Genomic DNA, 25,110 nt, shown 5'->3' on the forward strand with positions numbered 1-25,110 from the left:
TAGGAAAGGAAAAACGACCTGGGAGAGGATGTTTTCCAGGTTGAAGGAGTTGATAGAGCAAGGAGAAGAATGACAAAGAGCCTCCCACACTGGAGAAAGGAGAGGAGTCCCTGTGGGGATAAACTGGTGTATGTAATAGAAAGGAGAGGGAAAGACCAGGGTTGTGAGTGGGCCATGCATTCAGGGTATGCCCTGAGAGTGGTTGACTTACAACTGCTCCTCAACTTTTGCCTGTATGTGACTCTGGCTGGCCAAGCTGCTCCCCCCAAACCCCCATCCTCCCCCGCACACACACAAAAGTTAACTGTAAGTCCTACAGATAGCACTGGATATCATTGGTAACACATGAGCCAGCGGAGAGGATACCAAAAATTGAGGAGAGCAACTAAGAATATGCGTCTTTAATCCCAGCACTCTGGAGGCAGAGGCAGACCAGTCCAAGACTTTGAGGCCAGCTGGGTTTGCATAGCTAGCAAGGGCTACAATAGTGAGACGCTGTCTCAAAACAAGCAAACAGATGATGAGGACAGATGCACAAAATACTTCAAGTGCCATATGAGTGGTACAAATACAGTGATAAGAGCAATGATAATGATTGGAGCCAATGATAAAAGGGATTCAGAGGAGAGGGGACCTTAAACAGTGCTCAGGGAAAGAAGAGCCAGCACCGGCCTTTCCGTGGAGGGCGCTGATGACTCAAAGGGACTCAGTATTCATAACGTCTTCCCCCACAGCTTTGGGCATGTGGAATTAATTTATATAATTGGTGTTTGTTATCCCACCTCTGAGGGTGCATATGTCTAATGGAAAGTTTCTGTTCTTTGGGGCAAATCTATCTTTCCCAACATCCTTAACTCTAATAGGCTACATGGCTCTCTCTGAGCAAGGCCCTCAGCAGTCATGCCATCGTTTTCCAAATCTTTAAAATGTATTTCACAAAGTGCATGTGCAAATCACCAACAATGCCCATCATAATACACACTCTAGAAAGCACTAAGTATCGTTGTGTCTAGAAACGAGAGCTTCCTGGAGATTCTGTCACAGAGGCCTTAGACCACACCCACACAAAGGTACATGGAGTTCCTCTGGTTCACATAGTCAGTTCCGGGTCAGTCAGGGATATCAACATGGGTTGGAGGGAAGGGGGGGTGGGGAAGAGAGAGAGAAGAAGAAGAAGAAGAAGAAGAAGAAGAAGAAGAAGAAGAAGGAGAAGGAGAAGGAGAAGGAGAAGGAGAAGGAGAAGGAGAAGGAGAAGGAGAAGGAGAAGGAGAAGGAGAAGGAGAAGGAGAAGGAGAAGGAGAAGAGGAGGAGGAAGAGGAGGGAAGAGGGAAGAGGGAAGAAGAGGGAAGAAGAGGGAAGAAGAAGAAGAAGAAGAAGAAGAAGAAGAAGAAGAAGAAGAAGAAGAAGAAGAAGAAGAGGAGGAGGAGGAGGAGGAGGAGGAGGAGGAGGAGGAGGAGGGAGGAGGGAAGAGGGAAGAGGGAAGAGGGAAGAGGGAAGAGGGAAGAGGGAAGAAGAGGGAAGAAGAGGGAAGAAGAAGAAGGAGAAGAAGGAGAAGGAGAAGAAGAAAAGACAAGAGATAAAGGGACAGGGAGGGTAGAGAAGGAAGGAAGGAAGGAAGGAAGGAAGGAAGGAAGGAAGGAAGGAAGGAAGGAAGGAAGGGGGAGAGAGAGAGGAGAGAGAGGGGAGGGGAGGGGAGGGGAGGGGAGGGGAGGGGAGGGGAGGGGAGAAGAGAGGATCCAAGAATATAAAAGAAAAAAAATTACATGACATTGGTAGAAGTTGCATTTGGATAAGCAGACAAATCATGAAGGAGTGTCTGCATGGATGAATCTTGGTGTGATGGGGTCCACAGAAGGACATTCAGTATTTCTGGTACCTAATCTACCATGTCTCATGGCACAATGCCAAAATACTTTAATATCAGGGCACACATAAAAGATGGCCAAGACATAAATGGATATGGCTGGTCGTACGAGAAGGAGGTCACCCCTTCTTGCTGCCAAATAAACAAGGAAGAAGTTCTGGATTGCAAAGCTCTGAGGATCTCGCAGTGGTGGTTAAGGAACTGGGGTCTGAGGCATGGAGACAGAGGATCAGAGACCCACAGCCAACTGTCCTAGAGGCAGGGAGAAGAAGCCCAGCTCTGTGCCATGCTAGGGAAGGGAAGGCTGAGCTATGTCATGACCCCATCACTGACCTTTACCACCACTCATGGGCATATGGGACCACACGCATCAAAGTCCAAACCCAGTCGCACAAAGGTAAGAAGCAAAAGCCAACAGCTTATAATAAGGTACTGTGTGGCTAGGCTAAAATATTATACTGTCAGAGGGAGAGAAAGCAGTCTAGGATAGCTTCATGGCTGTTCCCCAGTTAAGAGTCGGATATCCTATCCCCAAACCTAGAGACCAAAGCACAAGGGAGTTGAAGCATCCCAGAACTGTGGTGGTCCCTTGAGAAGAGGGGCCATGTCCTAAAGGCTGGAACTGTTGCAAAGTTAAAGACATGGATATCTGTCCTAGAGGAAAGTCAGAAGGAAACCAAGGAAACAGCTTCTCATAACGTTTGGGTCACTTCATGTTATTTCAGCATGAGGCCAACTGACGGCCCTCCTCTGCTTGGTATCCTCTCCAAATTAGGGACATGCAATTCCAGGAGATCACAGGAACAAAAATAACCCTTCCTCCAACCTCGCCTCCACATTCCAGTCCCCAGTCACTTCCCTAAAGGTTAAAATAAACAACTGAAGAAAAACTTTCAAATTGCTTTAATGACTCTGAACCTTTTCCCATTGCCAATTCATCTGTTCAGACCTTAGAACTCCCTGACAGAGTGGATCCACAATGCAGCATCCTGAAGCACGCTGGACAACCCGCGTCGTCATGGCGCCCGGACACGAGCCATTGTGCTTAGGAACAGGAACACATGCGGCTCCCTGGCAAACTCAAGGATTCATTAGGAGAGGTTTCCCAAACTACGTGTGCCAAACATACGTTTACTCTACCACATGTTTCCTACTCCCCACCCCGGGAGAGATGCAGCTTGGCCAGCAAGGATGATTTTTCCCCCTGCAATACAATAGGTTTTTGGCACATTGGAACATGGATTTTTATCACAAACTTGTTAAAGTGGGGGAAATGAGAGTGCTCCTTCAGAGCCTTCCTATAGGCAGGGAAATGGGGAAATACATGTAACATGGGGCATGGGGGAAGAGGTAGACAGTGAGAGGTGGGAAGGGTCAAAGATCTGGAAGTTCTTGGAAGCCTACTTCCAGGCTGGCGAGATGGCTCAGCGGGTAAGAGCACTAACTGTTCTTCCAAAGGTCCTGAGTTCAAATCCCAGCAACCACATGGTGGCTCACAACCACCAATAATGAGATCTGATGCCCTTTTGTAGTGCGTCTGACAACAGCAACAGTGTACTTAAGTATAAGAAGAAATAAATCTTTGGGCTAAACAGAGTGGGGTTGATTGGAGCAAGCGGGCGGGAGGGGCTGACCAGAGTGAGCCGGGTCGACTGGATTGAGCATCGGTCCAAAAATTCAATTCCTAACAACTATATAAAGGCTCACAACCATCTGTACTACTACAGTGTACTCATATACATAAAATAAATAAATAAATCTTTAAAAAAAGGAAATTTATTTCCACTGAAAAGGAACCAAAAAACAGTAGTGAGTGTACTCCTTAAACAGCAGGCAAAAAATAGTTGCTTTATTGGCATGATCTCATTTAACCACTATGACCTTTTGAAATTGGTACTACTATCAATATTTTTTCAATGATGAAACAAATCTAAATAATAGTGCTATAGTATAGGAGAGCCTGTTTTTTGTTTGTTTGCTGGCTTGCTTGCTTGGAGTATTTGTTAGTTTGTTTGTTTATTTATTCTCCTGCCTCAGAAGGCCTAGAACCAGAGATACAGAATTCTGGGAGACCTACCCACATTGACTTCTGTGTACCATGTGTGAGAACCCTGGTCCCTGACATCGGAGAACAGATACACATAGCATGAAGCTATGAAGCCAGCAAATGCCACAGAGACACAGCTTCCCCCCCCCCCTACTGATGCTATAGATATATATACAGACCACAGATGCTCGCTGGCATTGCCTCATCTGCCTTCCCAGGATGCCTCTAGTCAACTGTGCATACTCAAAACCTAGACATCAAATTCTCCAATTCAGCAACCCCTAATTCAGAATTCTGGGGCTGAATTAACTGCTAACCTAGGCAAGCCCCTGCCTTTACTTCATTACAGAAACTCACACAGAAAACGTGGAAAGACTCCATCATGTCCTACAAATTCCAAACTCTTGATGTCAAAGTAACAGCGCCGGTCAATCCCTATGATACTACTGAGAAATTCTTGACCATGAAAATGAACTGAAGTCTCATTTCCTGTACAGAAACAGCATGAGGTTTATTACCAGTAGGAAATAAATGTAAAATTCTAATAAAAATGTACAAAATATGACATATTTTTATGCTCATAGTTCACTTGAGGATCACACTGCTCCAAGAGAACTATCTGGTCATCAATTTTTATAATAGACTCAGAAACTCAAAGGATATATAATTATAATAACCTTCTTAATGTGAGATGTTCATATATTTAAATGAGGTACATTTTACACACAATAATTTCAAAAAAGATATGTTATTTTAATGACAGTTCCTAAAGGTGGTAAGAAAGTGAAATAGGTACATTGCACCCTGGGGTGAAGGAAATACTGTAAATTAGGACAACCCTTATGGAAAGCAATTTGGCACTGTGTGCCAAGCCATTAAAACATCCATATTCTGACCTATTAAGTCTTCTTTTAAGATGAGTAATTAAACTCCCCAAGTGAAAAGTTTCGTGCACAAAAATGTCTACTATGGGCCTCACCTGGGAGACACAGGACGTCTAACAATCATATGATCATTTAAAACGAGAGTTAAGAGTCACATAGAAGAAAGATGGTAACTATGTTTCAACAGCGTGGTCATGGGGAAGGGAACAGGAAATGTTAATATAGGAGTGCGATAGGAAGAGACCATTTCTCCTACTGTTCATTCTTCTCACATTTCCTGGCTGGGACTATTAGTAGTTCAAATAAAACAGGTGTTCAAGAAGCATTCACTAGTTTCAAATCTGAGCTTAGACAAACTAATCTGTGGTTGTGATTTTGTGTGTGTGTGTGTGTGTGTGTGTGTGGTTGTGTGTGTGTGTGTATTCATAGGAGATGAGGGAGCAGGGAAAGAGAACAGATCAGCTTAGTCACTGTCAGAAAGTAAGACTTACTTTAAAATAAGAGACACGATACCCTTATCTCCCCTTTAAAAAGAAAAACCAAACTTCTAAACCACATCATAGAACAGGAGCCCAACCCACGGCATCTTAGGAAATAGCTAGACGCCTAAGCCATGATGCAAAGAAGAGACCAATAAATCACAAAAACAACCAAAACACTCTCCCATCCACGGTTGTTTTTTTTTTTTTTTCCTCTCCCAAAAATAACCTTAATCACAGGATCTAAGCAAGCAAACTAACATTTGTTTGGCTGAATTTTAAGCAGATGACTCTAACTTCAAACTGACTACTATTAATCACAGTTGATCTTTCAAGCCATTTGGGTTGACGCCTGTGACACCAACACAGGGCACATCTGTGACACATTCTTACAAAGCCCACAGCACATGTTCCAGTCTAACAGCCAGCTTGGCTCTGGGCTGCACCCCCAAATCTAGAAACTAGCTCCCACACTGGTCTACGGACACCAGCTTCCTCTTCATGGAGGAGACTCCATCGCATGGCTTCTGTGGGCACTGATCCTGTAAATGCTCTCGTCAGGATAATCCAAGCAGAGTCAGATTTTCCCCTCAGCTCTCAGGCAAGCACAAATGACTGGGGTGAGGAAATGAACTCCCTGTGCAATCTCAGGCAAAGTTCAGAACTTTATAAACCTGCTAGGCAATCCCTCTGTCGAAAACTGGTCTCAGGCGCCCCTGTGGCACCAATTGAAAGGCGGTGGATTGAGAAACAATCACCAGAAGATGTTCCAGGCTCCATAAAAACGAACTGTCAAGTTCATGGACAACTAGCCTGAAACACTTGCCATGATGCCCATAGAGGGTGTGTTCAAAGCAGACACACTGAAGTCACAGGGAACCCTTACATGAAGACATACCAACTTCGGCTATTGAAGCCGTATCAAATTTCTAACTCCATTTCTGCCCTAGAATCTCTCCTTTTATTATTAATTTATTTGTTATGTGTACAGCGTTCCGCCTGCATGTATGCCTGCAGGCCAGAAGAGGGCACCAGATCTCATTGTAGATGGATGTGAGCCACCATGAGGTTGCTGGGAATTGAGCTCAGGACCTCTTGGGAGGAGCAGCGAGTGCTTTCAACCACTGAGTCATCTCTCCTGCCTCCCCAGAACCTCTTAATCTCTGGCCCTGTTAGTCACAAAGATTATAATTACACTACAAATCTCAGTCCTTGGGAAAAACCAATCACAGATGTTAGATTTCATATCTTCTTTCTAGAAGACTTCAGATCTGGGATTCCAGGGTTTCTCAGGCTTTTCAAAATGGCTCTTGAAAAATGAACAAAAATTTAAGCATCATTTTCTTCTCTTTTCACGGGGTAGTTTTAGAGCTATATTTTCTAGATATATGAAGTTCATCAAGTTAGTTCAAGGAATTCTGCTATGGAAATCACTCTGGGTTCTTAGTGTCTGCCTAAGCTGACAGAATAAGAATTAGTGTTCTCTAAATCAATGCAAAGCTTCATTATGTGAGGTCCACTCAACTACCTCATGGACAGACATGAGAGAGAGCTAGCTTCAGGTGGCCCAGGTTAAAAAAAAGTGACAAACAGTCCACGCCTTTAATCCTAGTACCTGCAGGTAGGGAGAGTCAGATCTCTGTGAGTTCCAGGCTAATGTGACCTACGAAATGAGTCCCTGCATCCAAAGAAAAAGTAAGGGAGGAGATAGTGAGGGAGGGAGGGGGAGGGTAACAAATGCTTTCCTTTTGGCTAAGACAACACCATTTCATAAAATCACTCAACAGATCAATAAGAGCTACTTAGCCATGGTCCTTGAATTTAAATTTGACCCATTCAAAAAGTACTGAATGCCTTCCAAATGTGTAAACAGACTTTCTTTCAGTAATCCAGTAAGAAGAAAAAAGAATTCTTCTGCAACAGCAGGACGCTTCCATAAGATTCCTCTTAAGTTAAATCTAGCTTATGGAGGAACAAAGAGGGAAGGCCAGCAAGAAGAACACTAGAACAGGGAGAGAAATAAGGAGCAAGAAACCCAAACAAAAACTGAGAGAAAAAAATAGTTCTTCAGTTGTCATTTCCTCTCATGAATTTCGAACAGAATGCCATTACACACTTAACCCACTGTAAGTCGCGCAAGTATGATTTGATTCGGGGAACGATGCAGCTTCCAGAATCCCCCATGCCTTTTGACCGTGCAGCATTAAGAAACCGTGGATGAAAATAACGTCAGGCACTTACCATTGCTCACCATTCGCCTGGCCACTTCCCACAGAACAAGGCCAAAGGCCCAAATATCGACCCTCTTATAAGAATCAAAGCAATCCACTTGGATGGTTTCATCGAGCACTTCCGGAGCCATGTAGCGCTTGGTCCCCACACGGGGGTTGTTTCCCACATCAAGCTGGTTTGTGCTCTGGGAATGCATGACTGCCAGGCCTAAAGGGAAAAAGACAACAGGGTGTTTAGTTATTACTGCCTTTCTCCTACAGGGCAGTTGATGGAATTTAAAACAGCCCCGATCCAAAGCGCCCTCTGGTGGTATGTGCGACACTGACGGTACACCTCGACTGTCCAGACTATCCCCAGGATTGCTTGGGACTTTGGGAGTGAGAGCAGGAACAAGGACTAATTTCAGGCAGATTGTGAGGCTATAGAGTTAATATATGAGGCTCTACAAGATAAAGGCTTTGTGAGGCCATTGTTTGAAGCACATGGAACAACAGGCACACACACATTACATGTGAACTCTCAAAGTCCATCACTTCTCCCACTTGTCTCCTAGCACAATTGTTTGGGAGCGTGAGCCCAAAAACCTGAGCAATTTACTGTTCCCAAAAATGGCAAGCTAGGATAGGCTCTGCTGTATCCCCAAAGGGACAGCCAGAGCAATCAGGCTGTCTGAACCCATGGGCCTTCCCCTGGAATCATGGGAACAGACAGCAGTGGGCTGAACCCTGACTTGGAGAGATCTGCTCCAAGAGCAGATCTCTCCAAGTCAGGGTTAAATGGTTCCAAGGCACTTAAACCGTGGCTCATTTCTGAATTCCTCAGTCAATTAGAGAGACCTGCCATTTCCCCACTAACCACCGGGGGGAAAGACAGATTTGTGCATGGCTTACTTGAGGATGGAATTATTTATTGATGCATAAATAGACCGTCTTAGAATGATTGCGGTAACACTCAATATAATGAGAAGTGCCAAACAGGACCGTGCCCCTGCAAACTGTGCAATCCAAAGGCGCCTAGAAAATCCCTCCAGCTTATCTGTAGTGAATGAATTCTCCAGACCGGAGTTTTGAACACATGACCAGAGAGCACACGACATCCCAACGTTCACCTTGAGCAAAGAGTTTTAGCAACTGCCTTCATCTAAGACAGGCTGTTTCCTCTTTCTCTGATTTGGCTGTTATGAACATTTTCCAAACCGTATCCATGTTCCTCTGCCATCTCTAGAACTACACTCCAAACATCAGGATGCAGTAAAGATGCAGCTGAAACAGACACAGTCATGGCACCTGTCTACGGTTTTGGGCTGGTCAATTAAAACTATGACAGAGTGACTGTGTGCATCTTTAAAATGAGGGCACAAAAGGAGGAACGAAAGTTTACTGATTGCTTTCTTCTTTGGCTCATTCATTATGCTAAGAGGCCAGTAAAGAGCCCTGTGGAGAGGCAGGCATGCAGGGCACTGAAGCTTGCTGCAAAGGACCATGCGATCTACCACACTGGAACCAGCTGCTTTGGTGACAGCCAAGGCTTCCAATGACTAAGGCCCTGACCAACAGCTTATCAATGTGCACCTGCAATCCCAGCACTTGGAAGGCAGAGGCAGGAGAGTTTCTACAAGCTTTAAGACCATTGAGTTCCAGGTCCGCTAGGCTTAAATAGTGAGACAATATTTCAAAACAAACAAACAAACAAACAAACAAACAAAAAAACACCTTAAGATGCTAGGTGCTAAGTTTTACAGAGGATCCCTTACAATAAAGAAAAATTGCAATTTATAAACCTTGATTGAATTATTATTTGGGAAAGCAAAAGAAAAAAATAATTGATAATTATGGTAGCACATACTTTCGTATTGTACCACTCAAGGGCTGAGGTCCAAGCTAGTCTGGGTTACATTGTAAGACTTCAATGATTTTTAGATGAGATTAAACTGTGGTTTTGGAAAAGATATACTTTGATATGGGGGGGATACGTTTTGAGATATTTAGTAATAAAGTATTATAATGTCTCTCACACATTCCAAAACTAGTAAAATTCCACAACCACAGAAGGACAAGATGACAAACTTTTCTCATTTCAAATCTAGGAGCCATTATAATATTTCTTCAAACCTTTTATGTGATGTTTTCTTTTCTATGCAAGCAAATTTTTATTTTTTAAATTTTTTATATTTTTCTTTTTAAATGAAAAAAATTAATAAAAAATGTATATGCTTAAATGTTTTATACCAAAATGTTAGAAAGATCAACCAGATATGGTCCTTTTAGCAGCCCCGATAACAGAACACTGTTCCTAATGGGTGATACTGAATTTCTAGGTAAACCATGGAGAGTTATAGGTGACTTTAAGCTATAAAGGGGCTGTGTCATAAGCAACATTACTAGTTTCCCATAGTGAGTAGGTAGTACCAATTTGTATAGCAACTAACGTATCTAATTGGAAGGCTTCATGGCTAAGAAATGTGGCCAAATCATTAACTTGCTGAACTTCCCAGCAAAATCCCCCATCTCCCTCCCTCATCATTGAGTCTCATAAACCACAGCCAAGATTTGCCCTATTGCACGGTAACGGCAGCCCACACCGGAGTCCTTTCATCTGAGATTGTTCTAGCACTGCCCAAATCCTATCATAACCCTGTGAGGTGGGGCATGGCTGTTGCTGACTTACCTGAGTAACTATTATGTAACTATATTATTATGAAGGCACCAGTAATGTAGATGTTCAGAGCACAGCATTAAGCACTAGAGCCCTCCTTGGCTAAGACCTTTTGACCGCTGGACAGAGTGTAAGTAATGTTAGCCCTTGAACCAGGTAAACACATAAGTAAAAAAAAAAAAAAAAAAAAAAAACCCATGCAAAAACGAAGTGTAAATGGCAGAATTCACACACAGATCACCCTGACTCTAAGAGCCATGACAGAGGTTGTATGAGTTTGCTTCATCACAACTCAAACAGCCTCACAAAGCTTCGGGAGCAGGCTCTCACCCTTGCAAAACACTATAAAGTAATTCTTCTACATGCAAGCAAGGATTCAAAAGTGCCTCAAAGGAAATGCATCTTCCTAATATGTCAAATTCTCTGTCTTTAAAAACCAAACAAAAATAAATTAATCTCTTTATACAATGAAAGCTAAGTCTCTCTAAACCTTCAATGGGGGGGGGGGGGTCTCACCAGTCAATTAAAATGAATAAGCCACATCATTCGGTTCTTATCAGCACAATTATGCAGCCAAAATTCTAGGGCTTTGGGGTAGGTTTTATTTTGCAGAATTGCTACTATTCATGAAGATTTTCTTATGTGTGGAACAACTGAGGCTCCATCAGCAGACCCGAAACCTTGGAGAGTGGTGGGGGTCCAACTCGTCAAAAGGGTGAGTTATCTCACAGACTACTGTCTCCAGTTGATAACTCTGCTTTGGCTATAGAAAAAAGATGCCTTCATGAACAATTTATTTTTAAGACAAACCATTCCATGAAATACTTAGTCTTGCACTTACTTTCAGGTAAAAGTTTGTGAAATCTGGAAGCAACCGTATTCGTTGCTGGTAAGGGTGGGTCAGGGCCTGAGCTAATGAGCTTACTCTAAAGTCTACAGAGACTGGGATTCATAGCTTTTGTCAAAACTCTGAAAATACAAGGTTTGGGTGTTTCATGGTGTTTAAATTGGACCTGAAAGGGGGAAAAAGAATGAACACATAAGGCCCATTACTTAATGCTATATTATCTTGCATGTTGAGGTTGTCAGAGAGAAGAATTCTTTTGTCTGCAACTTGCTTTGAAATGCTCACAGATGAACAGGAACTGATAGGTGGGTAGACCAACACACGAAACGTTAGTGGGGAGACGCAAATGGTACATACACAACTGCTGATTATAATGACACTTGGCCTTCCTGAATGTTTGAAATTTTCAGCGTGACATGTTAGGAGAAATAGGTGCAATTGGCTAAACACTGGCATACAACATCCCTAAGTGCAATAATTAAGATTTTCTTTTTAAAGTTTACCCAAATCTGCTATGCAGCACTGTCCATTCTTCTTCACCAGGATGTTTTTGCTCTTCAGATCTCGATGGGCAATGGCGGACTTCCCTTGGGTCCCAAATATCTCTATGTGCAAATGGGCAAGGCCGCTGGCTATGGACAGTACAATCCGAAGGCAGCTAACCGTATCCAGAGTAGTGAGCTGAAGGTAGTCATACAACGATCCCATTTCATGGTAATGTGTGATGAGCCACAGCTGGGTACTGGAGTGTCTGGAGGTCATGTCTGAAGCGATGAAACCTGGAGAGGGAGGAGGACAGAATTTTTCAGTGACAACTCCGCCATGTAACTCTGAGGACTCCAAATCATCTCGGAGCAGATCTAATGTAGAACAAGAAATATTTAACAGTTACAAAGGCAACAAAGAACAGCGACAGTGTAGACTCCTGAAAGGTGCAGGGCCAACGAACAGCACATGACCCTCCAGTTTCCACTGTAAGCGGCATTTATACTCTTTCGAGGCAGAGGCAGGTGGATTTCTGAGTTTGAGGCCAGCCTGGTCTACAAAGTGAGTTCCAGGACAGCCAGGGCTATATAGAGAAACCCTGTCTCAAAAAACAAAATAAATAAATAAATAAATAAATGAATGAATAAATAAATAAATAAATTTCCACCTCTTCGCTATGCAAACACTACACATCGCACCCTAAAACCCTACCAGACCTGAAACCTAGATGCTTGTCATCTAGTCCTAACCTGGCTGTAGATTTTAAGTAATAGGGCTAATTGCCATGGTCTACTTGGCTTATATTTATTCCAGCATAAAACAGAGGTAAACCTATGAGATGATTGATTCATTAAGTTTTTAAAAAAACAAACAAGACAAGCAAACAGAAACAGTCTTGTGTTATCCATATTTGTGGTGTTCTTAATCATTCAGATAATAAGAACTGTACGGATCGTGCTTGTAAGCTGGAAGAGCTCAACCCGAAGCTGGAGAATCTCAACAGGAAGTGAGCACTGCAGAGGGCGCATGAGAGACGCCCCATGGGCCTAACACCCAGAATCCAAGTGGCCCAGAGCAGGGAGACATTGTTACTGCCGTGCCTGCTGCACCATCTGTACGCTCTCAATATGTTTTTTTCTAAAATAAAGAATTTTAATAATTTAGATTAGACATTGGAATAAGCTTGCGTCCAGTGGTGACAAGTGAATTTGTCCGGAAGAGGTGTGGGACACTAACAGATGCGGAAAGACATAAAGGTACTTTCGTACACAGTCTAAGAATGGGATTCTTGCCGGGCGTGGTGGCGCACACCTTTAATCCCAGCACTTGGGAGGCAGAGGCAATATTTCTGGGTTCGAGGCCAGCCTGGTCTACAAAGTGAGTTCCAGGACAGCCAGGGCTACACAGAGAAACCCTGTCTCAAAACAAACAAACAAACAAACAAACAAACAAACAAACAATGGGACTCAGTCTGCATTAGCTTCCCTCAAAATAAAGTGCCAAACTAGAGTGCCATTCCAAAGGGAGCACACTGCTGACATATAACTGTGCAGTAGCCAGCACCTATTTCTTCCCCTGAGAAAACAATAATCATATATAATAAGCAAGCTCTTTTGCTCTCACCTTCCCTATGACTCTTAGATCTTTTTTTTTTTCTGGTCTCACTCTATTTGATCTTGTTATTTTATATGAATGAGGAAACAAATGAATCTCTGATGAACTTCACCTTCATCATGAATAATGTTATATTTGACATTTAAACATACTCTTAATTACTTTTGTTTATTTTTTATTAATACATTTATTTATTTACTTTACATCCCAATCGGAACTTCCCCTCCCTCCTCCCCTCCCGAACTCTCCCTTTCTCCCTTCCTCCTAGACCCTTAAACCTTAAAGAAGGATGTTGTTCATACCATTCATTTATGGTCTAAACCAGGAAAAAGGACTCATGTGTGTGTGTGCGCGCATATTCCAGGAACTAGGACTTTTAAATGAGCAGGATTTTTTTTTCAACTGTTTACTCCTCAAATTTAGGTAAGTACATTTGCTTCCCAGCCTGGGAGCACTGGGATGTTTGTGTCTGGAGTCCTAAGCAGTCCATGGTTAATAAAAGCCTGGAGGTGGGGGGGGGGGCCCTCAGACGTACCCACTGGATGTATTTGCAACAGAAGGAAGGATGGTTAGACCAAATATTTCTGCAGAGCCATTGTCCCAAACTCTTCAAGAACAAAAAGCCATCTGAAACCTGAAGTTTTCAGTGGCAACACCCTCAGAAACCAGCAGAGACGCTGGAATGTGAGGCGTTGAGGTGGTTGAACCCAAAGCTGTACCACTGTTTACATAGTGGCTCAGCCAGCCTTGGACTGGGTGATCAAGATCAAGGCACCAGAAATCTCCATCTTGCTTTCTAGTCTATGAGATGAGATGAGAGTGACAGCATTCATCCTAAAGGGATATGGACAGGAAGCCAGTGCATTCAGAATGCTTAATGTGTATGGTGCTGAGCACACGGTGTATAGGAAGAACATTTGCAATTCTGTATTTCCAGCGATAGTTTGTTCCCCTCCCTAGTCATCTCAAGAAACAGTGACATGAAACAGTCTACAGTACTCTTGTGTGTGTGCTTATGCATGCACATGTATGTGTGTATCCATGATGTGAGGCCTCTTACATGTAAGAGGGTCCATGTGTGCAGGTCACAGAACAATCTCAGGTGTCCATCCTTGCTTTTCACCTTGTTTGAGGCATGGTTTCTCTTGCTGTTCACTGTTGTGTATACAAAACTAGCTGGCCTATGGGCTTCTAGCAATTCTCCTGTCTCCATCTCCAGTCTCCAAGTAGGGGCATGCCTGCACTACAGCATAGCTTTATGTGGGTTCTGGGGATTCAAATGTCAGCCCTGCAAAATAACCACTTTACCTACTGAGACATCACTCAGCCCCTTAGTAGTGCTTTCAATTTTCAATTTTATTTATATTTATTATTACATTTACTGGTATTTATTTTGTGTGTATGTGCACATGTACCAATGACGCATGATGGAAGTCAAAGATTAACATGTAGAAGTCTGTTCTCCCCTACCACAGGATCCCAGGAGTTAAAAGACAGCAAGCACTGAGCATCTCCCCAGCCCATCACGTAAGACACAAGAGCACAAGACAGTTATGGAGGTTGGATGACGATTAGTCCGCACCCATGCCAAATTTAACTCTATTCAACTTTGTGCTTAAAATACATAAACTTGGCCTGGGGATGAAGTTGGAGCAGGGCTTGCCTTGCACACAACAAATCCTGGGTTTAATCTCAGCTCCACATAAACCAGGCACGGAGGTACTTCCTGCACTTGAGAGGTAAAGCAGGGGGATCAGAAATTCAAGCTCCTCCTTAGCTAGTGAATTTGAGGCTAGCTTGAGATACAGTAGGCCCTGTCTCAAAAACAATGCATAAGATGATATCATAAATCTTTTTAAAGGAGTGCAATAAAAGACCTGGGAGTAGATCTCCATGCTAGTCAGCCTCCAGGGTTAACATGATAAGGCAGTGAGTGCTCAGAAAGATGTAACTTTGATCGTCAGGTGCAGAAGGCTCTTCCTTCAAACGGCTTCAAGACTTCACATGCCTCTTAGGAGTATGTGCATCTACCCATTATTAGTGACTCTATTTAAAGATAAGCCTTTGTTATAGATCCTAGGCTCTAACATAACCAACTCTTGCTCAATTCCAGTTTGCTCCGGAGGAAGCTGGAAGATTGGAAGGCTCGTGGCAAGTTTGACTATAGATAAATGTCCACACCTCCTACCCTACCTGCAATCTAAGACATGACTCCAGTGCAAAGTGATATGGCTATCCCGTAGACTGCAGTGCATGGCAGGGAACTATGGTGAAGGGTTAGTCCTTGCAGCATGAGCTGGGGCTCTAGTATTTCGCCTCTCATTGGTGATTCTGTTAGTGAAAGTGGGGAAATAAGAATACCTCCTCTTGAAGGCTGCAATGGAGACTTTACAGAAGAACTCACGGCACAGGAACTATCCAGCACGTCCTATGCCGGTGCTGCCATCACAACTACCACACACAGACCCCCGAAGGCAGCATAGGCCATGAGGGGTATAGACAAACAGAGGAGTCTCTTCAAAGAAACTGACAGAGACGTTTTGATAGAGCAAAGATGAGAGAGAGAACAGAAAGGAGATAGTGAACAATCAAGAGTGATGCAAGCAATCAAAGCCACCTGCTTGTCACAGTCCCGCAAAAAGAAAAATACTGGTTGCAGCCAAAATCAGAGACACTTAATAAGTGAAGTTCAAAAGAAATCGACAACTAGGGAGTCATGAATGTCAGGCCGAGAAGTCACCAACATTGCAGGCTAATCGGGGAGCAGAGACATGTATTATTGATTGATTGATTGATTGATTGATTGATTGGTTTGGTGTGTGTGTGTGTGTGTGTGTGTGTGTGTGTGTGTGTGTGTGTCTGTGTGTTTTACTTACATGTATGTGGCATGCGGTATTGACTTGTTTATTTATTTGCATATTTATTTATTTATTTACTATGTATGTGTGCCATGTGGATGCAGTGCCCACAGAAGCCAGAAGAGGTCATCAGATTCCCAGGAACAAGAGTTACAAACTAATGCCATGTCAAGTGCTGGGAGTAGAACTCAGGACCTCTGCAAGCACAGCCAGTGTTCTTAACCGCTAAGCTATCTCTCCTGCCTCTCAAAATCACTTTTAAATGTACCTGAGAGTGAACATCGCCACCATACTGTTAAACCAAAGCTTTGGACAACCATCCAATCATCTGTCACCAACAACTTGGGTCACATTTAAATGCTAAAGTGATAGACCGGGATAGAAGTGAATTGTCCCATGCCCAGACATAATCCAATAGCCACACAGTGGCCAACACTATGGTGTACAGTGAAATTCTACATGGATTTCATTTCTACTTCTCAAGATCTACCCTAGGCAGCTGTCACCATATGTGTGTATCAATGGAAATACACTCAAAGCCTTTTGAAACTATGGAAACCCTCTCATTGCCATAGCAGGATTGTAGTAGGCACCTCGAATATTTCTTAAGCATTGCTAAGCTTTAGTGATAAGATGATGAAAATTCATCTATACTTTGTGAGTCCCAGAAGTAAGGCGAGGAGCTTTCAAATTAAAATGTATGCTGAATCCCTCTGTAAATCTGGTCTTTAAAAATGATGCCTAGTTTGAGGAAATGTGCATCTAATTACGCGTCCCTGGGAGCTGTGAATCTCTAGGAAAGAATCCAAAGACCTTTCTTAGTTTGATTCCAGTAATAAATATTCAGGAAGGGTGGGGCAAGCAGAACCACCCAAGGAGCCTTGAAGTGAACAACGGAGCAGAGCAGGGCTTTGCTTCAATACATCCACAGATACAGGAGGAGAAAGGTCCTGCTGTGGATTTCCTTTTCATATGCAGGCAATTCATAACCTATGTGCAGATTTAAACAAACAAACAAAAATACCTGTCAAAAAATTAAGTAGTCTATACATGCTGAGGGTTACTATGTTGTTTTCCAGAAGAGACTCCACACACCTCAGATTTGGCAAATGGGAGAGAGAAAGGGCCGGCCCTTATCTCTATGGAGACCAGCTGGTGAAAGCTCACCTGGTACTCACCTAAGATATTTTCATGCCTCAACATCACAGTGTTGTACAATTCCGTCTCCCTGAACCATGACTTCTCGTCTCGGGAGGAGAAGATCTTCACAGCGACATTTTCGCCTTGCCAGCTGCCCCTCCATACTTCTCCATACCGGCCCTTCCCTGTGGACAGCAAAACAGATGATATATGTAAGAAATGGGTTGGCTTTCCTTTTCCTCTCAAACACAGTGAACCCGACAGTGTCCTTATATTTGAACCTCCTGCTCTTCTCTTCTGACTAACCAATTATGTCAGACTGTGAAGCCAAGCTCCCACCCATGGCATAGAACAAAGTCACCACCTGTATCAAAAATAAAATATGGAGGCCATTTGGCACATGAGTTCACTAGCTGGATTTGGGTTCTGGTAGATCCTTTTTGAAAAGAAACTGCCATGCCAATAACTTTGCATTGGTTCTGTGTTTCTTTGTGTGACACTGAATTTATTCTTTGTTGTATAGAAGGGTAAAGACAGGACACACAGCCTGACCAAGAAACTCCTAGTAGTAAACAAAGCCTGATGCCCCAAACTCTTCATTATTTGCTAGACAAACTCAGTCTAGAACTGCAAATACTTCACCTATAAAGATGTACAAAAATAAGGTAAAACCTATCTTTCCCTACCAGTTGAATCATGGCAGGAATCTGCCTTCCAGTCAGTACAGTACCTGATAACTAACTTCACATTTATATTTAAGTTGCTTTCCTGAGGGTGTCTGACTTGTGCCCCAGACTAACTATGCAGGCAGCTCAACCTGTTTGTAGATGACAGTGGAAAGTCACAATGTCAAAAGGCTAGAAACTTTTGGCATCTAGTTTTTCAAAACACATGAAAGGTAGTACAATTTAGCACATACTACTGATCACTAAATTTCAATGTAGCATCAAAAGCCCAAGGGGTAGGGGTATATATCTAAATAACTAGATGGTTTCTCTGGTTCCCCCCCTTTCCACTGGACCCTGAGAAGCATTTCTCAGCCCAAATGCCTGAATATATTTAAGCTCCTCTTGCCCCACAGAGGGGCAGTTTGACATCCTGGAGATTAATGACAGTCCCCAGTGCTGGTAGAAGGTTGTGAACCACCACCTCCAAGGGGTTTCTTGGAGAAAGATATATTTCAAAAGCAGAGTTTCAAAGTCATAGACATAATTCCAGAAGAGCTCTAACTTCTGACACTGGTCAGGGTGTTGGTTTAGATGTGCCCCAGTGATGTCACACTCAGACTACACTAAAATAAAGAGCCTTTGGCAGTTAGAAAGACAGTACCAGCAAGCAAATGAGCTTGCCAAGTGTGATCCTGGGTTCGGACTCTAGAATCTATATAAAAGTGAAAATAGAGAACTGACTCCACAAAGCACAGTCACATATGTGCGCCATAAACATACACACACAAAACTGGTAGATAAAACATTTCTTAAGTCACCCGAGGGCTGAAGAAATGGCTCAGGGGTTAAGAGTCTTGGAGGCTCTTCCGGACGACCCAGATTTGATTCCAAGAACCCACGCAGCACACACCCTTCTATTATTACATCAGTACCAGGGAATGCAATGCCCTCTTCTTACCTCCTCAAACACGAGGCATACTTGGGATACCCAGACATACATGCAGGCAAAACCCCTATACACTTAATATAATTCAGGATTTCATTTTAGTAACTTGAAGAGCATAGTTTACAAAATAGGGTAACTTCAGCTGGGATCTGACCTGTCTGATTCATGCCCCTCCCCCCACCTCTATGTAGTAGCCACATGCTTATCAAGGGCATGTCCCCCTTCCAGTCATCTCTTTAATTATAGGTAGAGATGATCAAAGAGATAGGGAAGAGGATGTCATTATCTCAAAACCAGTGGGGGTCAACATGAGGTGTAGTCGGCTTGGATGACAGGCGTGCAGCGGGAACCGAAACTACAGTGCAATGAGGCTTTCTGCCCAGGCATGTGGTGACTGCACCATCACGGGGCTGTAATAGGCAGCTGTGGTGCCACCTGCCTGCACACAAGTACAATCTTCTGCTGGAAAACTAAGCCAATAAGACCCTACACAGAGAAAGAAAGCAGGTGTGCCAGAGTGACATACCTGAAACTGTCACAAAAGCTCCAAGGGCAGGGGATGCGACTTGTCGATAGAGTGCCTGCCTCACAGGTGTGAGGCACTGGGTACCATCCAGCTCCAGAGGTGGCAGCACGGATATCCAGCAAACTGAGCTTCCATGACAAGAACTGATAACCCTATCCAATAGCAATGACTAATATAAAGGGATGCTAAGAGAGGCCAGAGTTCCTTGTGAGCTACTGTCAATAATCACACAAAGTCTACTTGGTTTACAAGTCATTTTAATCAAGTCGTAGGAGTGGCTCAACCTTTCTGTTCAAGATGAGGACTAACTGCCTGAAGATGCCACCAAGCCAGAAGCTACAAAAGCAGGAAATAAATGCTAAGCTTTTCCTGCCTTTGTTCCATCTTGCAACTTTTTGATTTTCTCTGGGGAGTCACTGTTTCACTGAGAAGGCAAGAAAAACATCCCAAAGAATTGTGGATACAAAGTTGTTTGTTGTTGTAAATCTTTTTTTTTTTTTTAAGTTAAGAAAAGAAAATATACGACATGGTAGGTGGATTAAATCAGAACAGAAATCTATTTTAATGGCTGTCAAATGCTTTTTGCTAATGTAATCTTATGTCAAAGCCACTAAAAGAGTGGTACAGTTCCCCAAAAGTCCCTGGCCAGAAAGTCCCACAAAGAGGATGCATAGGGCTGGAAGGGTTGACATGGTCAGATCCCCACGTTCTTGAACTAAAGTGATCATCTATCCATCTTTTCCCGCCAAGCTACACCTTGGACACAAAAACAAAAAACTTCTGAACAGGCTCTCCACCCACCAGGCTCTAATGTCAACCCCCAAAATGCAATAGTTAAATTTACAGTGGTGAAAAATGTTGAAGAGCATCTATCGAGTGCGACACTGTAGACAGTTCAGAGGAGCAAGACTCTGGAGCCAGTCTCTGAGGTATGTGGGACTATCTGTGAGTGATGGGTTGTTGGGGCAAGAAGACAGGAGCAGCAGGTGCATGGCCCCTCTGCTGCCTGCCATCACTACCCAGGTATCCTTGTTCATACACAAACAGGATGCCAGTTAGACGTCAAGACAACCATTCTGGTTGTGGGTGCTGAGTGCCTCTGTTTTGTTGTTGTTGTTTTGTTTGTTTTGTTTCTCCATCTCTTTCTAGTCTTAGTCAGTTGTGGTGGAGCTGCAGAGAATGGGAAATAGGAACAGTAGGTGCAGACCTGGGGAAAAGGTACCACAGCTCCTTTGCTGGCCCCTGTGTGTCACAGGCAAGCCGTGCTGCCCACTGCAGATCTTACTACTAGATTTGACACTGTTCCTCCTTCATATGGCAGAAAGCGCAGGGACCAGTTCATAATGGTCAGCTGCTTCCTGTTGTTTTTAAAACAAAATCCCAAACATTTGGTATCCCGAATGAAGACTCCAAAGCCAGATGCTGTGGTGAAAGCCTGCTAGCTCCGAAAGGCAGAGAAAGCACCCGGCTGACCTTCCTAGTTCACCATGTCCCAGATGAAAAAAGGCTCTTTCTCCTCCATGATATAGTTAGATACCCCTCAACTCAAAGACCCGCCTTTCTCTTTCCTGGGTTTTCCTATGTTCACTCCCTGTCAACTGGTTGCTTGCCCTGCCTCTTGACCTGTGGCTGACTTTATAATTCCATTCGAAGAAAGCTCTTTGGATTAAAGGTGTGTGCTAGGGCTGAGCCACACCACCACAGGGTTTTTCTGATTCACAATGTGATCAAATAGCCTGCGACAGCGTCCGCCAAACAGACTGTCAGAAGGCAGGAGCTGCTATAGCCACCCAAAAAGCCTGCTCACCAGAAGGGGTGAGACAATACAAGGCATTCCTACACACCATCTCAATGAGAAGCTGACAAAACCCGTCATGCTACCTGCAAATATCTACACTCCACATACAAATAGTGAAACTGAGGATTGTATTTAAAATAAAGTGTGATCGCTTCTCGGCCTTTTGGCTAAGATCAAGTGTAAAATAAAGTGTGTCCTTCATGTGTGGGGGGAATGGGAAGGGGAGGGCAGCTACGTATATATACGTGACGCTAATACTGGGTGTTTGGCTCAGTCACTTACTTAATTGAGACAGGTTTCAGACTAAACCTAAGGCTCACAGATAAACCTAGACTGCTTGGCCAGCAAACTCCACAGATCTTGCCCTTTCTGCATCCCCAGCACTGAGACTATAGGCACATACATACATGCCACTGTGCAAGCTTTTCTACATAGGCACTGGGGATCAAAATCCAGTCTTCATGCTTGTGCAACAAGCACTTATTATCTGAGCCATCCCCTCAGCCCTGAAAATCAGGACTTTAAAACTCTATTTGGCCATAGGGATGTATACTTATAATAACCCCCAGTACTCAAGAGAGAGAGGAGAGAGCATCAAAAGACGATTCTCGGCTAGATACCGAGTTTTGGGTCTGCCTGGGCCAGAAGAGACCCTGTCTCAAAAGCTAGAAGAGCATTCTGTACCAGCCTCATGGAATTCATGAAGCCGCCACCGCCGTCACCATCATCATTTTATTATTCTTAAATCATGCCTGACCCAAAAATTCACAATTCCTGGAATTCATTCTGCCAATTCAGAAGACCAAAGAATGTGTGCCAAATCCTTTTCACGCATCTCTGCTAACCTGCTAGCCGAACTGACCGTTGCACCGCTTTTTAAAGTACTTCTGATAATTCCCAACACCAGACGAGGTGTGTGCATTCTGAACAATGAAGGAAGGTGGGCCTCTGAGGTGGTTCAATGGGTGAAGCGCTTGCCGCAAAGCCTGATGATATGAGTTCAACCCCCAGAGCCCATATAAAGGTACGGTGTGAGAACCAACTCTACAGCACTGTCCTCCAAAGTCCACGTGTGCTGTGGCGTGCACACACCCACACACATACGTCATATACCCACATGCAGCAACAGCAGATTTTTTTCTTTTTTTTAGAAATTTTAACGGATAAAGGAGTACAATTTTTTTCACAATTAATATGCTGACCTACACTATGTCATAGGGAGAAAAATGAAAGGCTATCAAAATGTATATAGGTCTTCGTACTAAGCACTTAATTAAAAAAAAAACATAGTAAGGTTCACTCGAGTTCTTAAATGTATATTTTCATAAGCTCTTGTGTCTAATTGATACACAGTAACTTGACATACTCACTCTTCCTGTTAGAGGAAGGAGACGCTAAGAATCCTGGGGAAGACGCAGCAACTGACCTTACTATCCAGAAGCCCATTTCCTTCAGATCAGTCAGCCCCTGTTCAACGCAGCCTCGTGGATTCACGCTAGGCATTGTCTGTTCTAGTCAGGGATGACTCTCTTACCACAACTTCAGCAAGCTCTCAACCGTGAGTCACACAGAACAGAGACCCCCATGGCTGTCTCACACCCCCTGAAGTGGAATAACCACATGGTTGCTTGGCACCTCCTGCATTTAATGAGGAAGCAATAATAAGCAACAAGAAGCAGACTTTTCCAAGCCCTGGCTGACTTCGAGAATCACAACCAACATTGCCTGCTGCCCAAAAGGAAGGGAAACATAGAATTACCGACACACTCCAACAGGGTTATCTGGCGAGCCACCGTTCTCTGTACCAGGAAAGGAAGACCGGAGCCACTTCCTGATGTACACGAGTGATCTAGTAGTTCCTGTGATGTAAAACAAGGAGAAAAAGAAATCACTGAGCAACAGTGCCCGCTTCAGCGTCCTGCAATACATGCTGTGGGAACCCACAGGATTTCCAGCAACTCTGGACATGTGACCCATTCAAATGCCTGAAAATCTCCTTTGAAAGGACTAGTTATATGTCTTGGGAAACTTAGAAGCGAAACCTACAGCAGGTTTTCCTGATGGATAAGTCATTCTTTCTTAAGCTCTATAGAGTTTTCTAATCAAATATGCAAGGAAGGAAACAGAGCTAAGCTAACGCGCACATTAGAAAGGCTACGGGGCTGTGCGTGAGGAGTCAGTAGGAAGAATGGGGGTGGGGGATACTTGAGCACCAAGAGCTGGGCATTGTCTACTATTATCTATTCTGCTATGTCCACTAAATGTCTATCAAGTGATCTACTTCGGTTGCCTTACAAACTAAAGGTGTCTAATTGGAAGCAAGCAAATTAGGACTATGAAGAGCCAAGTGTAATATCTGTAATGAAAAGATTCTAATAATATGTGGGTCATTAAATTGGTACTTATAGGTGTGTGCGTGGGTGTTTCTGTGGATGAAGATTCTCATTTTTTTCAGGTAATATATGAACAAGCAGGTCACTAAATTAACACCTACTTATCATTTTTCCATATGAACTGCAAATTAGAAAGGAAACAGGAAAAAAAATATATATATATTTCACTTAAAACATAACACCAGAGTCGCACATTGATTTCCCAAATGAGCATACTGGCAAAAGGCTGCCAGTTAGTTCATTCATGAAGTTTTCTTTCACACTCTCAGCAAAGGCCCAGCGGCAGGACCCGGCCTGGACTATCTCTAAGGCACAGACAGCCTTATAGCCATGGTGATGGTGGAAAGATTAACCCAGCCCAAAGTTCTTCCTTTCCCAACACATAAACTGGCCCATTAAAGCAACACATAGATTTCTGTGAATTTCATCTTCTCTCCTTTCTGTGGAGCAAGACCGTGAGATACTGTGGATCAGTAAGATTACCAAAAGCTAAACACTCAACATAAGAAATTCAGAACCCCTAAAAGTCACAAAAGGATAATCAAGAAGAAAAAAAATGTGATGAAATAGGCTTCGTGTCTCCCCAACAATTCCCTCTTGCCCTGCTTGGTGACTCTATTCGTTCAATTATTTTTGAGGGAAAAAAAAAAAAAAAACCCTCTGCACATTGAGCTGTTGCTTTTCCATGAGGCATAGTTTTGGTTCTAATTAAGTGTGCAGATTTGGGAGATGGGGCATCAGGCAATCAAGCAAAGACTAATAAAGACCTACCTACCTCAAGTTCTGAAGGCCCAGCCGTGGGCGAGCTTCAGCAAGGTTACTCTTTGTCAGCTCACATAAATGAACATATTGTTTAAATAAGCAAATAAGGACATCTCGTTATTCCTTACTGTGTCATTATATGGTGACACTCTGTCAGCTGCGTGGCTGGGCTGTGTTGAGAAGACTGTTATGGCGCAGGCTTTCATTCCCATTTCAAAATCCTAAAAGCTATTCAAACAGTAATTTACACTAGATATTCCAATTACTGCCCTTGGTAATTAGACATGCTAGCAGCTCGGAGAAACACAGTTCTGACTAATCTACATTAGCATCTTGCTTTGCCTGTCGGGAATCATCGTCATGTCTTTCTGCTACAAAAATCTCATAAACCCCACCTCCTTTCCCCTACACCTTAAACCAGACTTCTGGACAAACATTTCATGGAAACAAGGTACACCCTTTCTCCCAGTTCCACCACATCACAACTCAAATTGGTATGCAAAACGATGTACACAGGCTAACTTGTTCCTCTTTCATTCAAACAGAACCCTGATGGGACAGGAATCAGGGCAAGACAGTTCCCAGCCTGGATCCAGCATTATTAACGTACTGACACCTGACTACAGGGGGTACCTATGGCTGCCCAGGTCTAGCATGTGAGCCAAAGATGACCACTGCTTAGCGTACATCTTTTCCAGAAAAGCAACAAAAGGCAGTTGTAGAGGAAGCCTAGCTACAGAATTCCCAGGCACTTACGGACTTGTCAGGTAGTGAAGCCAGCCTGCGGGCATGACGATCTGGGATGAGGAGGGAGCAAAGCATTAAACAGCTCTGAATCACATTACAAAGATAACTTGATTGACTTGCGACTAGCTAGATTGTGACAAGGAAAGAGCTGATTTGGTTGTGTT

The 25,110-nt window shown here is 43.4% G+C and overlaps 1 protein-coding gene across 6 annotated transcripts in view; it reads right to left on the reverse strand.

Annotated features, from left to right (window-relative positions):
- Positions 1-25,110, reverse strand: part of Acvr1 (activin A receptor, type 1) — a 120,391-nt gene that overhangs the window by 4,932 nt on the left and 90,349 nt on the right. For all 6 annotated transcript variants that reach the window (NM_001110205.1, NM_007394.3, NM_001110204.1 and 3 more), the window contains 4 exons: positions 22,804-22,903; positions 17,145-17,291; positions 11,512-11,787; positions 7,516-7,713 (listed from right to left, as the gene is read on the reverse strand). In NM_001110205.1, the coding sequence (NP_001103675.1) occupies positions 7,516-7,713; positions 11,512-11,787; positions 17,145-17,291; positions 22,804-22,903 (721 nt within the window). The remainder of the gene's footprint in view (positions 1-7,515; positions 7,714-11,511; positions 11,788-17,144; positions 17,292-22,803; positions 22,904-25,110) is intronic.

This window comes from Mus musculus, chromosome 2, assembly GCF_000001635.26.
Source record: "Mus musculus strain C57BL/6J chromosome 2, GRCm38.p6 C57BL/6J".
NCBI classification, from domain to species: Eukaryota; Metazoa; Chordata; class Mammalia; order Rodentia; family Muridae; genus Mus; species Mus musculus.